General features: G+C 59.2%; 1 protein-coding gene across 1 annotated transcript; it reads right to left on the reverse strand.

Moving 5' to 3' along the window:
* Positions 1-1,633: 1,633 nt before the first annotated feature.
* On the reverse strand, positions 1,634-7,315 carry GBX1 (gastrulation brain homeobox 1). Its single transcript, XM_042888056.1, has 2 exons — positions 6,856-7,315; positions 1,634-2,154 (listed from the first exon to the last, which is right to left on the reverse strand). Exons 1-2 carry the CDS (start codon positions 7,313-7,315, stop codon positions 1,634-1,636), a joined length of 981 nt encoding a protein of 326 aa, XP_042743990.1.
* Positions 7,316-13,502: the final 6,187 nt, after the last annotated feature.

The raw sequence follows: 13,502 nt of genomic DNA on the forward strand, positions 1-13,502 counted from the left end.
GCAACTGCCACAGGATTTCCACTTCCCCTGATCCACAGTGAATGCCAACAGATGCTGTACTTGAGCAGTCTGAGCCCACAGGGGGAATGCTGCATCTCCTTTCCAGCTCAGTGATGCAGGGGACAGAGACAGAATCCATCCCAATGTGGCTGCAAGAAGCCCCCTGTGCTCCAAAGCCAGAGGACTCAGCTGTGCTGCATGAGCACAGGGCCAGGCTCCCCACTAAGAGGAGCCACCTGCTGAGGAGGGAAGGGTTGTAAGAGGGAACCTCCCCCAGGTAGCATGGAAATGGGTTACAGTTTCTTTTTTTGATGCTTGGGAATGTGGCTGAAGGATGTGCAGCAAAACAGCAGGAGCTGTGTACACAGATCCAGAGACTGTGGGTTCTCCAATCCCACCTGACTATTGGGCATCCTGCTCTGGGTGGCCCTGCTGGGACAGGGGGGAGGTGGAAGGACCCTGAAGTGCTCACGGCCTCAAGTACTCTGTGATTCTGTATTGCTGTGATATCAGCTGTGGCTGTCAGGGATGTCTCCCACTCTCAGAAGCTGTGTCTTCCAAGGAGGGGTGCAATGACCAACAGTATCCCAGCAGCAACATCCCACATCCCTAGAGAGAGCTTTCTTCCTGTCTGGGACGGGATTGCACTGGGTGTTACTACCACAGGAGCTCTCTGGCTGATGTTCTTCCAACCAGCAGGAGGGGGTTTCATGGCCCAGCTAGCACTGCAACTTCCTGCACTGTTGGCCCAGCACTGTTGGTGCAGCTGTGCCCTTTGCAAAACTGGATCTTCATCAGGCCCTGGAGTTCAGCTCAGTGGTGAGAACCCTCCTCACTTTGGAACACACAGAGCTGGAGAGAAATTGGTGGGCCTTGGTGGTGCTGTCAGTGTGAGCACACACAGAGCTGATGCGGGGCTCTGGAGCAGCCCTTGGGGGGCGGGGGGGCAGCGGGCAGGAAGCTTCAGCATGGGTGCCTGCTTAGCTCAGGGCCAGCTGTAGCACAAGGGATGGGCAGGGCTTTGCCTGCAGAACCTCGCACATCTGCCAGCGTGTGGATTGGACCTAGGGGGGGAATTCCTGCTGCGCTGGGGCACCGTTCGCCTCGGATGAGCTGCGACCGGAGGAGGGGCTCCGGCAGAGGCAACGGGTGGCCGTGTCGGGGCGGTCCCAAGGATGCTCCAGAGACCGCCGCGATGCCCCGGACCCTCCCGCGTCTCAGCACCGGCACCGGACGGGACTCGACGGCGTCCTCGAATCCACGGCTGCCCCTCGCAGCGCCGCCCCGCACCGCCCCGCCCCGCCGCTCCGGCCGCGCGCCCTGCCCCCCCCTCACCCGCCCCGCATCATCGCGGAAGAGGCTCCATAGAAAATAATTTATTGAAATCACAGCTATACACGAGCGGGCGCTGGCGGACAGCGCGGCCCCGGCCCGGCGGGGCAGGAGCAGGCGTGAGCGAGGGGCGGGGGGCGGGCGGGCGGCCCTCGTTCCCCGCGGCTCGGACGGACGGACGCGCCGCCGTATGTACAGAGTTTACACGGAATAAATAAGGGACATGTACAGAGGAGTGCGAGCGGCCCCGGGCCCCTCCCGCTGCCGGCGCTCCGCCCCAGGGTCCGAGAGCCGCCGCGGCTCAGGGTCGGGCCCCCTGCTCGATCTGCTGGTGCTGGCTGCGCACGGCGAAGCGGTTGACGTGCACCGGGATGGGCACCACGATCTTGGGGTTGCGGACGGGCTCTCCCGAGCGGTTGCTGACGTTGCCCGCCTTGATGCGTTTCCACTTGGCGCGGCGGTTCTGGAACCAGATCTTCACCTGCACCTCGCTCAGCTTCAGGGCGTGCGCGATCTGCGAGCGCTCCGTCAGCGAGAGGTACTTCTTGCAGTGGAACTCCTTCTCCAGCTCCAGCAGCTGCTCGCTCGTAAAGGCCGTGCGCCGCCGGCGGCTCTTCCCGGCCCCGGAGCCCGGCGGGGGCTGCTCGGCCGCGGGGCCGCCCTTCCCCTTCCCCTTGGGGCCCAGAGAGGCCGCGGCCGCCCCGTCCAGGAAGGGCTCCTCCTCGCTGTCGCCCGCCGAGCTCTCCTCCTCCCGTTCGCTGCACGGCGTCGCTGCCGATTTCACCTCCAGCTTCTCCTCGTCCGAGCTGTACGCCTTGGCGTCTGCGGGGCACACAGCGTCAGCGCCCGCACCCGCAGCCCCCGGCAGCCCCCGCAGCCCCGCTCCCAGCATCCCACCCCGCCGCGCTGCCCCGCAGCGCCCGCACACCCCGCACATCCGCGGACGCCGCAGGGTATGACGAGGCACCGCCTGCATCTGCCCCCAGCCCTTTCCCGCTGTGACAGCAGAGATGCTGCACCCCGGCAGAGCACCGCGGAGCCCCTGGGCTTGTCCAGCCTTCTGTAACCCCAGAGGAAAACAAGAGCATTGCTCCTCGCTCGGCTCGGCCCTCCTCCTGCCCCATCCCGTTGCATCTACCGCTGTTCATCCATCAAGAGTCGGCCCAGAGGAGCTGCAGGATCTTCCCAGGCAGCAGCCCGAGCTGGCTCCAGCCAGCAAAGCTCTGCAGGGCAATTGCGAAGCATCTGCTGCCATACCTCCCTCCCTGCAGCAGAGGGGCACAGTGTGTGTAGGCAGCTGATGACCAAATCTTGGTTTCTCCCACCACTCTGTGCAATGGCGCAGGCCAGAGGCTGCCAGCCGGACACCCGATGGAAGGAAGGATTCGGACCCCAGAAGACATCTCTGATACGTCACCTGAAGTGATACTGGAAGGATGCAGTGGGGATAGACTTCTCGTCTGTTTCTTGTGGTCCAAACGGGTGCCTGAGTGGTCAGACAGCCATGGAGCAAGAAGGAACATGGGTGGGAGCAGTGGAGAAGAAAGCAACCTGGAAGGCAGTCACTTTCCGGACAGAAGGGTTCCAACAAAGGCCTTATAGTAGGTAGAGTGAAAAGGTGCTCCTGGACACAGCCACGGATCACAGAGAGAGAGGAGGAACCAGAAGCAGACGAAAAAGCTTTGCCCTCTGGTACTGAAACCACCAAGATTTCCAAGATTGACCCAGGGGCAGGAACTGCAGCTGGAAGGAGCTGGTGCTGAAGCACCATCACTCAACACAATCCCGCATGCAGATGGAGCAGCAGCAGTTCTCTGAGTCTCTAAGCAGTAATGGGAACCAACACGTGCCACTGGTGCTGCAGAAGCTCCCTGCACCTCAGAGGAAGGCTGGGCAGCCCTCCGGTGCCTGACGGTGGATGGTTGCAAAGACGTGAGCAGCAGCTGCAAGAAATCGCTTGAGCCCAGGAGATGCTCTTACAAGCCTGGTTGATGTGGGGCTCCCACTTCTCTTCTCCGTCCTGCACAAGGCTGTGGCTGCCCAAGAATAGGTCACTGACTTTGGAGATCTGAAATTACGCCTCTGCTCCTCCTGGTTTGTGCAGCAATAAGCACCTTTATCTCTGCTCTGATATGGGAGAACAGACAGCGCTGTCTTCATGGTGGCTGAGAGCAGGGAGGGGCCTCCCATGGTCCTGGCAATGTACGACCTGGAAACTTTGTGCTGTGGGGCTGATGAGCAGCAGGCGACACAAAGCTCCTGGCTGCTCACGCGCAGCCTCGTGCAAGTGCTGCTCTGCCCAAGAGAAGGAGGGCGTTCATTTCTGTGCGCCTGCCCTGCCTGTGGGCTCACAAGGCCTGACAAGATGAGAAAGCTCTTACAAGGACATCATTGCCTCCTCCAGCTCAGAGCTGTGCTCAGACTCTGCCCTTCCGCACCGATGGAGGACAGGCCGGCAGCGCACCATGAGATGCTGCTGAGATGGGATTTGCTGCTGTGGGTGCAAATGGTCACCAGGAGACCGGAGAAAGTCTGAGCTGCCAACTGCAACACATCATCTCGTGAAGCAGCTGCTACCTGAACACACAGCCAGACCACAGGTTTTGAAGTCACCGACTGCTTTGCATCTTACAGAAGGGCTGAGCTTGCAGGAAGGAACTCAGACTACGTGGTGAACTGTAAAGCAGATGTTTTTACAAAGACAGTTGTTATGTTGGTCCCTTTACCACCTGCTGTGTCCTCACGGAGGAAACATGGAGGCAGTGGAGCCCACCCCTTTGGTGGGAAGTGTGCTGAGGCTTTCCGAGGCGCTCAGGCAGGTCGTGAAGTTGGCACAAAGCAAAGTGTTGTGACTGAAAAAATCAACAGGAGCCAGAATAGGATTGGTCCATCTCTTCCCTCCTCACAAAATCCCAACTTGTCATTGACCTGATGATGGATTTGATGTGCACGGTGAGGAGGGATCGGAGAACGTTACAGGGGGCAGTTATTCAAGCAGGGTCAGGAGGACCTGGCTCAGGAATGGGTGCTGCGAGAGCCAGAAGAGCCCTGTGTTACTAAACACTCCAGAGCTCCTTGTCACGCTCATTTATAGGGAACAACACAATACTTCTCCACCCTAATTATTCTCAGACACAACTGAATGTGGATTTACTGCATGGGCCCAAGAGAGGTTGGATGTTGGTGGAGATCTCTGCAGCTCAGGAAGAAACGCGCTCTGAGGGATGTGAAGGGTGCTGAGTGCCATTTCCTGGGCATCAAACTCCTCCTTGCAGCCGCAGCAACAAAGCAGCCCCCAGGCTTCACTGCTTCCTACCACCACTTTCCCTGAGCGCCTCTCCCCTCTCAAGAAGTGTGACCACAACTGGAAGCCTGAAACAGAGGAGGTGCAGAGAGAGGCCCTAAAATGGAGCAATGACTCTCCAGCACTAATGGAGGCTGGGGACAGAAACCACCTCTTTAGAGTAGGATTCACCCAATGTCAGCAGACAGACAAAAGGAGGCCCTCAGCACGGTTCTACCGCAGATAAGAGATCTGCAGAACACCCTGTAGGTATCACCAAGTTTGTCTCCATTCTGATGAGCTCCAGAGGAGGCTAAATAAGAACATAGAAAAGGAATGGGTCAAAGGTTGATACATACCCAGAAACAGCAGCCACTGAGGTGCAGCATTAGGAGGCTGCTGTAGGCAGTATTTCATTGGATCACACTCTCTTACTCCTCCCTGGACAAAAGTTTTGGCCAGGGCCACGGGCAGGATGCTACTGAAAGCTGCATTACGGTTGGGAACTGTATTTCCCTGAATTTCTTGATTGTGGAAAAAACCCACAGCAACCATCATGGTTTTCACCTGACCTGGTTGGTAAAACAAGCCTGCTGTCCGTCTCCGTGGGCCCTGACAGGTACAGTTAAGAGAAAAATTACATACAGGAATCCTCTCAGACCTGGGCAAAGGTGCCCTCATGGCTCCACATGGGCAGAAAAGGAAGCATCCTTCACGACTTCAGAGCAGGAACAGTGCTGAGAGCTGCTAACAGGCAGCAGTGAATGATCAGCAGCAGTAAGACACATTTCCTTCCATCATCAGAACAGTCACAACAGGGTGAGCCTCAGAGATACAATTTCCCAATATCAGAAATGTCCGATTTTCAGAACAGCTCATCTGAGTCCCTCAGGAGGACAACACGTTGAGCTCAGGTACAGAGGAGCCACAGAGGGAGATGAAGCACAGTGCTGCTCGTTTCCCGATAGAGTGGGAGGATGTGATCGCACAGATGCAGGTTTTGGCCATAGCAGTTCTGTTCCTGAGGAGACTTTCAAAACAAAAGTGAGACCTCTGTGGGTGCTTGACTCAGCACAGAGTGTTGAGGGATCACCAAAGCTCAGTAACAAGTAAAGGAGAGGCAAAACGCCGCAGTTGTCCTAAACCAGACAGTGGTTTCAAGGGATACCTGCATGCATGCAACGGTCCTCTGAGCAAGGAACAAGTCAGGGCAAGGAGAGCAGCCGGGCTTAGCCAGGAGTGTAACGGGAGGACAGAGCACAGCCAAGCCCTGCGAGAAGTTGCAGAGACTGCTGCTCAGCACGGATCTGTGCCAGGAAGACTCTGAGACAAAGGTGGATCTCGGAGCCGTCGGGAGGAGGCAGAGCTCAGGAACAGGCCGTGCCACAGAAAGGCAGCGTTTGGTTTGTGTCAGCCACGCTGCAGAGAAGCCTCCATCCCCGGACTGCGGGAGCAGAGGTGGAACAGAGCAAGAGCTGGAGCTGGCAGAGAAACGGTGCAACGAGTCACCGGGAGGGCATCTGCGCAGCCGGGGATGTTCACAAAGCCCGGGGAGAGAAGCCGCCTGCTGCCCGCTCCGTCGGGCAAAGCCGGGGCCGCGGGCGCAGCGAACCGGAGAGAAGGTGAGCGGGGCTGCGGGCGGCGCGGGGCCGGGATGAAAGCGGGACCCGGAACGGGCCGAACCGCGGGACAACGAGGGCTCGGCCGGAGATCCCGTCCCGCGTACGCGGCGCGGACCTACAGAGAGCGCCGAGCGGCGCCCGGACGGGACCGATCCGCCCCGCGGCTCTTCCGCCTCGGCCGGCCGGGTCGGCAGCACCTCGGAGAGCTCCGCGCCGCCCCGTCCCGCCGCCCCGCCCCGCACGACGGCTCCGACCGGCGGCTGCGCGCGGCCCGGAAGCGGCGAGCGGAGTTTGGCTCCGAGCCGCCAAAGTTGCGGGCGCTGCAGAGGCGGCCCGGAGCGGAGGGCGGCCGGCCCGGTCCCCTCGCTGGGCACGATGGGACAGAGCGGAAGCGTAGCGGCGAGCCACCTCCCCCCCCCGCCTCCTGCAGCTCCGGCCCCGCCGCATCCCGCACCCGGCGCGCCGCCTTCGGGAATCTCGCCCCGGGGAGCTCAGAGCCGGCGGTGCCGCTCGCCCGCCCGCAGCCGGCGCCGAGGGCGCGGATGGAGCCCGCGGAAGGGGCGGCCGGGGGGCGCTGCCCACCGCGAGGCTGCCCGGGGCCGCCGTCACCTCTCTTACCTGCCAGGCCTGGGAAGGGGTCCGGGAAGTGCAGCGGCGGCTCGGGCGGCCCTTTGTCGCGCCCCGGGGGCAGCTCCTCCGGCTCCAGGCCCTCGGCGCCCCGCCGGCAGCCGGCGTCGGGGGTGGCGCGCGGCGGGGGCAGCTCCTGCGGCGGGTAGAAGCCGTCGGGGGGCTCGGAGAAGCTGGGCAGCGCCGTGGTGAGGGCCACCATGGAGGGCACGGCCTGGCCCAGGCTAGCGCAGAACGTGTTGGTGAGGCGGCCGGCGAAAGAGGCCAGCGGTGCGAGCGGCGGCAGCCCCGACTGCAGCGGCGCGTGGGACAGTGCCTGCGGCAGCACCAGCGGCCGGTACGGCATGAACATGGGGTACCCGGTGTACAGCAGGTGCCCTGAGCGCGGCGGCGGCGTCCCGATGAGCGAGTCGATGGAAAAGGCGGTCCCCTGGCCGCTGGGTCTCTGCATGGCGAGCGGGCGCCACCGGCTCAGCCGGCACCAACTTTCCGGCGAGCTCGGGCCGCCGCCAACTCGCCGCAACCCCGGGCCCCGCCGCGGCCCCGGCCCCCGCCCGCCGCCTCCCGTGGGCTCCGGCGCCCGGCGAGAGCTGCCGCCCGCCCGCCCGCTCGCTGCCTCGGCGCGGCGGAGTGGAGGCGCGCTCGGAGCCGCCCGCCCGCCCCGCTGCGGGGGGGCCGGGCCGGGCTGCGGAGGGGAGGGGAGGAGTGGGGTGGGGTGGGAAGGCGGGCGGGGGTGTCGCCCTCTGCTCTCATCCATCTTCCGCACATCACGGTCGAGTTCCTCCTTCAGCGCCCGCTCCGGCGGGGCACAGCTCCCCGCTCCCCCCGGCGCGGTCGGCCCCTGGGAAGGCGCCTCCCCCTCCCGCCTCATCAGCTGTTATTAATGGTGATTGATGATTAGCAATTATGGGGCCAGCACAAGGGCGCTTTTGTGGGGCTGGGACGGGTCCGTGCCTCGCGGCGCATCCTATCCTCCCCTGAGTCTGGGACGACGGACGGGGCGAATCGGCCCCGCTCTGGGCTTGCGGGCTCGGCCCGGGCCGGCGCTCTGACGGGCGGTGGCGGCTTTTAACGGCTGAGCCCGAGAGCCCCGACGGAACGCTCCACGCGAGGCACTGGGTCCGACCCCGCCGCTCCGCGGCCACCCGCCGCGCTGTGCCGTGGGGCCGCCCGGCGCTCGGAGCGGGTCTCGGCGGGGCGGGCGGCGGGGGCGGTCTGGAGACGCGGTCCCGCCCGGTGCAGGGTGGGAACGAGACGGGCTGATTTACAGTGGGTCTGAGGCTCTCCCCGCCCCTCCGCTCTGCTCTCCGTTCGCCGCCGGAGGGATCTCGGCGCCCCTCTCCATCGGGGGCAGCGGCGCCGAACGCTTGCCGGGCCGGGGGGTGCCCGGGAGGCTGCGGTCCGCCCCGAGCTGCCCAACGCCCCCGGACCGGGGTTACAATCCGCCCGGGCTGCGCTGCACAAAAGCCCCGGGAGCGCGGGATTGAGTGCCGACGGGCGCCTCTTCGCGCCGTTCCAGAGCCGGTGGAGAACTGCAGCGAGGGTTCCGCGGCTCTGCCCTTCTTTGCTGTGCGTCCCGGGGGAGCCCCTGTGATGAGCAGAGCACTTACTGCTGCTCCTGACACCCGTGCTGTGCTCCTACCTGTGAAGAGGTGGTCCCCGGGTATGTAATGTGTCAAACACTGAGCAAAAAGGCCCTGCTGCAGCAGAATATCAGCCTCCTAACGCACCCAGAAACAGAGAAATGCCAGAACTGGAGTCGTGTCTAAATGCACCCTGAAGGCATTTTCCATGGGACAGCTCTGCTCCAAGCAGCCACCATCTCCCAGGTAGTCACACACTCAGCTCCCCGTGTGTTCCTGTGCTCAGCCTCTGCTGAGAAGTGCAGTCCCTCCAGCTGCTGGGTTCCCTGCAATGCCTGGTGGCAGTGACATCTGAAGGAATGCAAGGATGTCCTCCCCACACACACCACCTTCTGCTCTATCTCCAAGGACATGTGGCTTATTGCCTTCCTGCAGCCCTCAGTAGAATCCTGCGCAGAGCACATAAATGAGGGTGGATGCGTCCAGCAGGCTGACAGGGCCCTCAGCTTTCCTCTGCTAACAGGGCACAACCTAAATCCCTGTGCAGAGCCTTCCCTTTCTGCATGGTTCTGTACTGTTCCCTGTGGTTTATCCTCACAGCCTCAAGGAAACACCTCTGACCAATGGCTCTTGGGTCACCAAGGAGGAGAAGTGAGTGCTTGTGGGACCATCCGGCCCCTTCCCTAGGACGAGACCCCAGGTTCTAGACTGGACAGGAGGTTGGCAGTGACTGGCACTGCCATGAATCCTGCCTCAAGGATCAGTGGTGCACCAGAAGGAAGGCAATCAGGTTCTGCAGGTCAGCACCCATCTTTTAGCTGTCCTTGCCCCAACTCTCCGCTTTCATCCATCAAACGCTTCTGTGGGAAAGGAACCCTCAAGGCTGGAGTCATCTTCACATGTGGAATTGTGTTCATTCCACTGCTACCAAGACACATTAGACTATGGGGAACATGAAAGCATAATCACATGTGACTGGATCTCCAGACTTGTGCTCCACATCAAGGATTTGCAAGCAAGTTCCTACTCCTCAGCAACTTTGGTTTGGCCATTTGTTGAATGAATATTTTAAGTGCGACCTTTGAGCCGTGCGTCACACTGCCCTGTAAGTTAGCAAGGTCTCTGAGAGCAGCTGGGAAACGTTGTCTTTGTCACCTTGCTGGGGAAACACAGAGAGCTACAAATGAGCCACAGCTCCACCAGGAGCAGTGACTGCCTGTGCCCAAGGGCAGGCCCTTCCCGAGACCAGCAATACAAGATCCCATACTGACCTCTGCAAATCAATATCCTGCAGCCTACGAGTCCCTAAATATGTCACCAAGTAGGAGATGCTGCTTACCTGATCACACACTTACATTAGCTGCAACCCCTGTCCTTCAGACACTGACCCCCAGTCCATCAATGCCTGCAGCAGCACAGACCGTGACTCCAGGGAGCCAGGTCCCTCAGAAGAGAGCAATTACAACTTCTCAGCCTTACTACACTTACTGCACGCTCTGGCTTACTTTGTCTTTTGAGACTTTGCAGTAAAGAAAGGTAGAAATTCATTTGCTGAATGATAAAGCAAGAAGCAGAGAGGAAACAGCTGACTGGAAACAAAAGGTTTGCAAGCGAAATAAAGCGAATGCTGTGTACAAGTGTGGACACTGAGCAAGGTGCAGTTTGAGGGTTCCTGCAGTGCCACCGTCGCAGGTGAGCCGGAGTGGAAGAGCGAGGGTCTGAGCTGTGCTAACTCCAATGCTGCTGGGACTTCCAAGGGCTTTCCCTGTTTCTGCATCCCGGGTCTGATCTTCCTCAGCTTCTGTCTGGCACAAATGCAGTTTCCATGGCTTCCACTTGAGGCTCAGAGCTCCACTGTTCAGCGCTCTCCCTGCGTGTTTCTCTCTCCCCGCACACTTTCCCTACGGGGAGCCACTCTATTCCGTTTTATCAGGCTCCATCCCCCACTTTGCAGGTATCTGGTGTGTTCCCTGCACATCCCTGAAGGTACACTGTCCAGCACACCAGGAACACAAGAAATATTAATTGCACGTGCATTTTGTAAAGCTCCCAGTCCCACTGCACTGCTGACAGCCCTCAGAGCCTTGCCGGAACATTACCAGGCATTGAAATGGGATTTCAGCCCTGCTGTCTCCCATCTTTCAGGAGCTCACTGCATTATCAGCCTATGTTTTCAGCCTCACCAGTTGGCCTTTGGTCTCCCAGTACTGGGCCATGAGCACTGAATTCAGATTCACTGGGGAAGGGCAGTGCTCTTCAGTTACAGATAACACTTCACCCCTTGGGCACATCACTGCCTGACCTGGACTTCCTTCAGCCTGTCTCTGCTTCCTAGCCCTCCTCCTGGCTGCTCTCAGCGTTAGGACTTCAGAGCTCCATCCTCCACCCCTCTGTTTCTTGCTGCAGGCAGGTGAGCACAGGACAGCCAGCATCCCTGCATGTCTGGGGTCAGCAGGCAGAACCTTGGACAATTTGACTCAAATTGACAATGCTGAGGGTGGTTAAATGATCTCTCTGGTCAACACAGACACTTTGACGTGGCTTCAAACTGCTCAGCATGGGTAAGGCATCGTGGGAGAAAGTCCGCCCTGGAAATGTCCTTGAGGATGCATACCAAATGGGCTCCTCAGAGGGGGCAGTTGGTCATGTGCTGCTGAGCAGAAGAGGAACCATCCAGGCCAGCCCCTCTTCCTGCACTGCAAGCGGCTGCTGCACAGCGGGTTGTGAAGGCGGTCCTCCAGGTATCACAGCATATTGGCTAAGCAAAGGCCCAGGGCCCTCTACATGCCTTAATCTTACCCTGCAGATCGTTAAAATTAATTTTGTTGTAGCTATAAAGGGAAAAGTTCAGCCCGAGACAGGCACGCAGCATGGCAAAACACAACTGCACCAGTTAACATTTAAAAACTTACCTGCAAAGGGAAGCAGGTCTTTCTAATGGAAACTGCCACGCAACCTTGGCTTTATGCCTCTGCCTGCCTCTGTTATGATCTGAGCACAGAATCTGGCAAAACAGGACTGACTCTGGCTACAGGCTCTGGGCATTCCAGCTGCACAGCCACTGGGCACATTAAAAGCAAGGGTGATGCTGCAAAACGTTTCACTGAGTTTGGGAAGTCCATAGAATGGGACAGCTGGGTGTTAGCAGCAGCTGGGCTCATCTCAGGCACAGGCTCTGCTGCTGGTATCCATGAAGTGGCCCAATGTGAAGCAGCCCCGCAGGCAGCAGGCTCAGGGCAGGCTGTGAGGGTCCCGTCCCAGCAGGCAGTTGGAGTGCAAGGAGCACCCAGTGGCTCCAGCTGGCCTCTGAGGCGCAGCCTCACCGCATTTCACCCCAGCGCCACGTTGCCCCGTCTGTTTCCATCTTCAGCTTCATGCCTGCAGCAGCTGCTGAACTGCCTTCCTTGTGAGCACGCTTGGGAACTGCGCCTGGCAGGGCTGCAGCTGGGATAGCAAGAACCCAGGATCCTCACTACAGGAGACACTTCCCAAGTGTGTAGCCTTGCTACTGATGAATCCTCAGGACAGCAGAAGGCTCCTTACAAGGACCTGGCCCAAGGCAGCATTTCTGAAATAAGGGGAGACTGTAACTTGGAGGTGAGGAAAATGCAGAGTCATCCGTTTTGGGGCTCAGAGTCAGAGCTGGCACTCCAGAACATCACACATACCTTTCTGATAAGCCTTGCACAGGGGCAGCAGTGATGGGGACCAGTCCTGTGTGCCGCCCTCTATGATCCAGCAGGGTGCCAAGAAGCAGCTCTTAAGCTGCCTCTCTCTGGTCTGACAGCTCCCTTTCCTCGGTGGACGAGGGAAGACAGAAAGCCCTCCCAGCAGCACCTGGAAGATGACTTTCTCTCAGCTGGAGTCAGGGCTGTTGGGTTTTCTGGGGTCTTATCATCTAAGGCACCAACCATTTCAGTACCCAGAGTGACAGCAGTCGATCCAAGCACATCTGCACCACCTCTCCTTGCCCATTTGCCCCAGGCCCCACGGGTGAGGCAGAAAATACAGCAATGCACAGGTGAAGCACCCTCGTCCTCAGCAGGCAGCAGGTCTACCCAGCAAAGATCACACCGTGGTCCAGGCCAATGAGCAGAGCACAATCCCACTTCAGGACTTCAACGTTTCCTGGCACCCCTCTTGAGTCCTGCACCCAGTGCTGGACACACACCGTGGGCAGACAGATGGCACTGAAACCTGACTTGTCTGCCTCCGGTCTCCTGATTTCAGTTCTTTACTCCTTGAAAAAGTAGAAGCCTTCATACATCTCTGAGGCCTGTTCTGTTTAGGAGAGCTAACATCTCCTCCAGAGCAGGGTTCTGGCTTTTCTTCTCTGGAAGAGTGATGTTAGTCAAGTGCTGCAGATAAAGCCCTGCATCCTATGGCACACAGTTGGCTTCTATTGGCACTGTGGTGGCATTGCCTCACTGCTGCTCCGCCATCAGGTGCAGCTGACAGTTCCTGCTTGCTTTTGGCTCATTTTTGTACAGCAGACCGAGACTGGGTCTTCTGGGCAACATTCCCAAAGCAGTGCCTGCACCTGAACTGCAAAGTTACCTTTATTTTCTACCTGCATAATCTCTCCTAGGACCATTGTAACACAATGGAAAAGCACAGCAGTGACAGCAGAGCAACAAGATCCCAGGTTGCAGCAAGCAGGAATATGCCCAAATGCAACAGCAGTGAGCACAGAAACAAAGGCAAGAAGCTGCTTGCCTTCAGAAGACCTTAAGGATGCAGGAATCTCAAGAGAGATACCTTCACCTCCACTGCCAATCCTAGATGAGGTCTGGACAGGGTGGATCGTGGCTCACCCCTTCCATCACTCAGGTTCATTGCATGCACCTGAGCTCCCCTGGGCTGGCCCTGCCTTCCCACCAGGTGCTCAATCACTGCTTCAAGCTGTGACAGCATTTCTGCTACAACCATCAATGTGGCTCCTCCATCTAGGCCAGCTGCTCAGCTGCAGCATAATTGTTCCCAATGAGATCAGAGGCATTGCTCAGGAAATATAGCTTCTGATACAGAATGCAGACAGAATGGGGAGAAGGGAGA

Source organism: Lagopus leucura, unplaced genomic scaffold (assembly GCF_019238085.1).
Source record: "Lagopus leucura isolate 7727_CA_CO unplaced genomic scaffold, USGS_WTPT01 Super-Scaffold_100141, whole genome shotgun sequence".
In the NCBI taxonomy this organism is placed as follows: Eukaryota; Metazoa; Chordata; class Aves; order Galliformes; family Phasianidae; genus Lagopus; species Lagopus leucura.

Coding starts and splice junctions, on each gene's coding strand:
- GBX1 (XM_042888056.1), bottom strand. CDS start 7,315: ATGCAGAGACCCAGCGGCCAGGGGACCGCCTTTTCCATCGACTCGCTC. Junction 2,155..6,855: donor CCCCTTCCCAGGCCTGGCAG/GTAAGAGAGGTG, acceptor TGTGCCCCGCAG/ACGCCAAGGCGTACAGCTCG.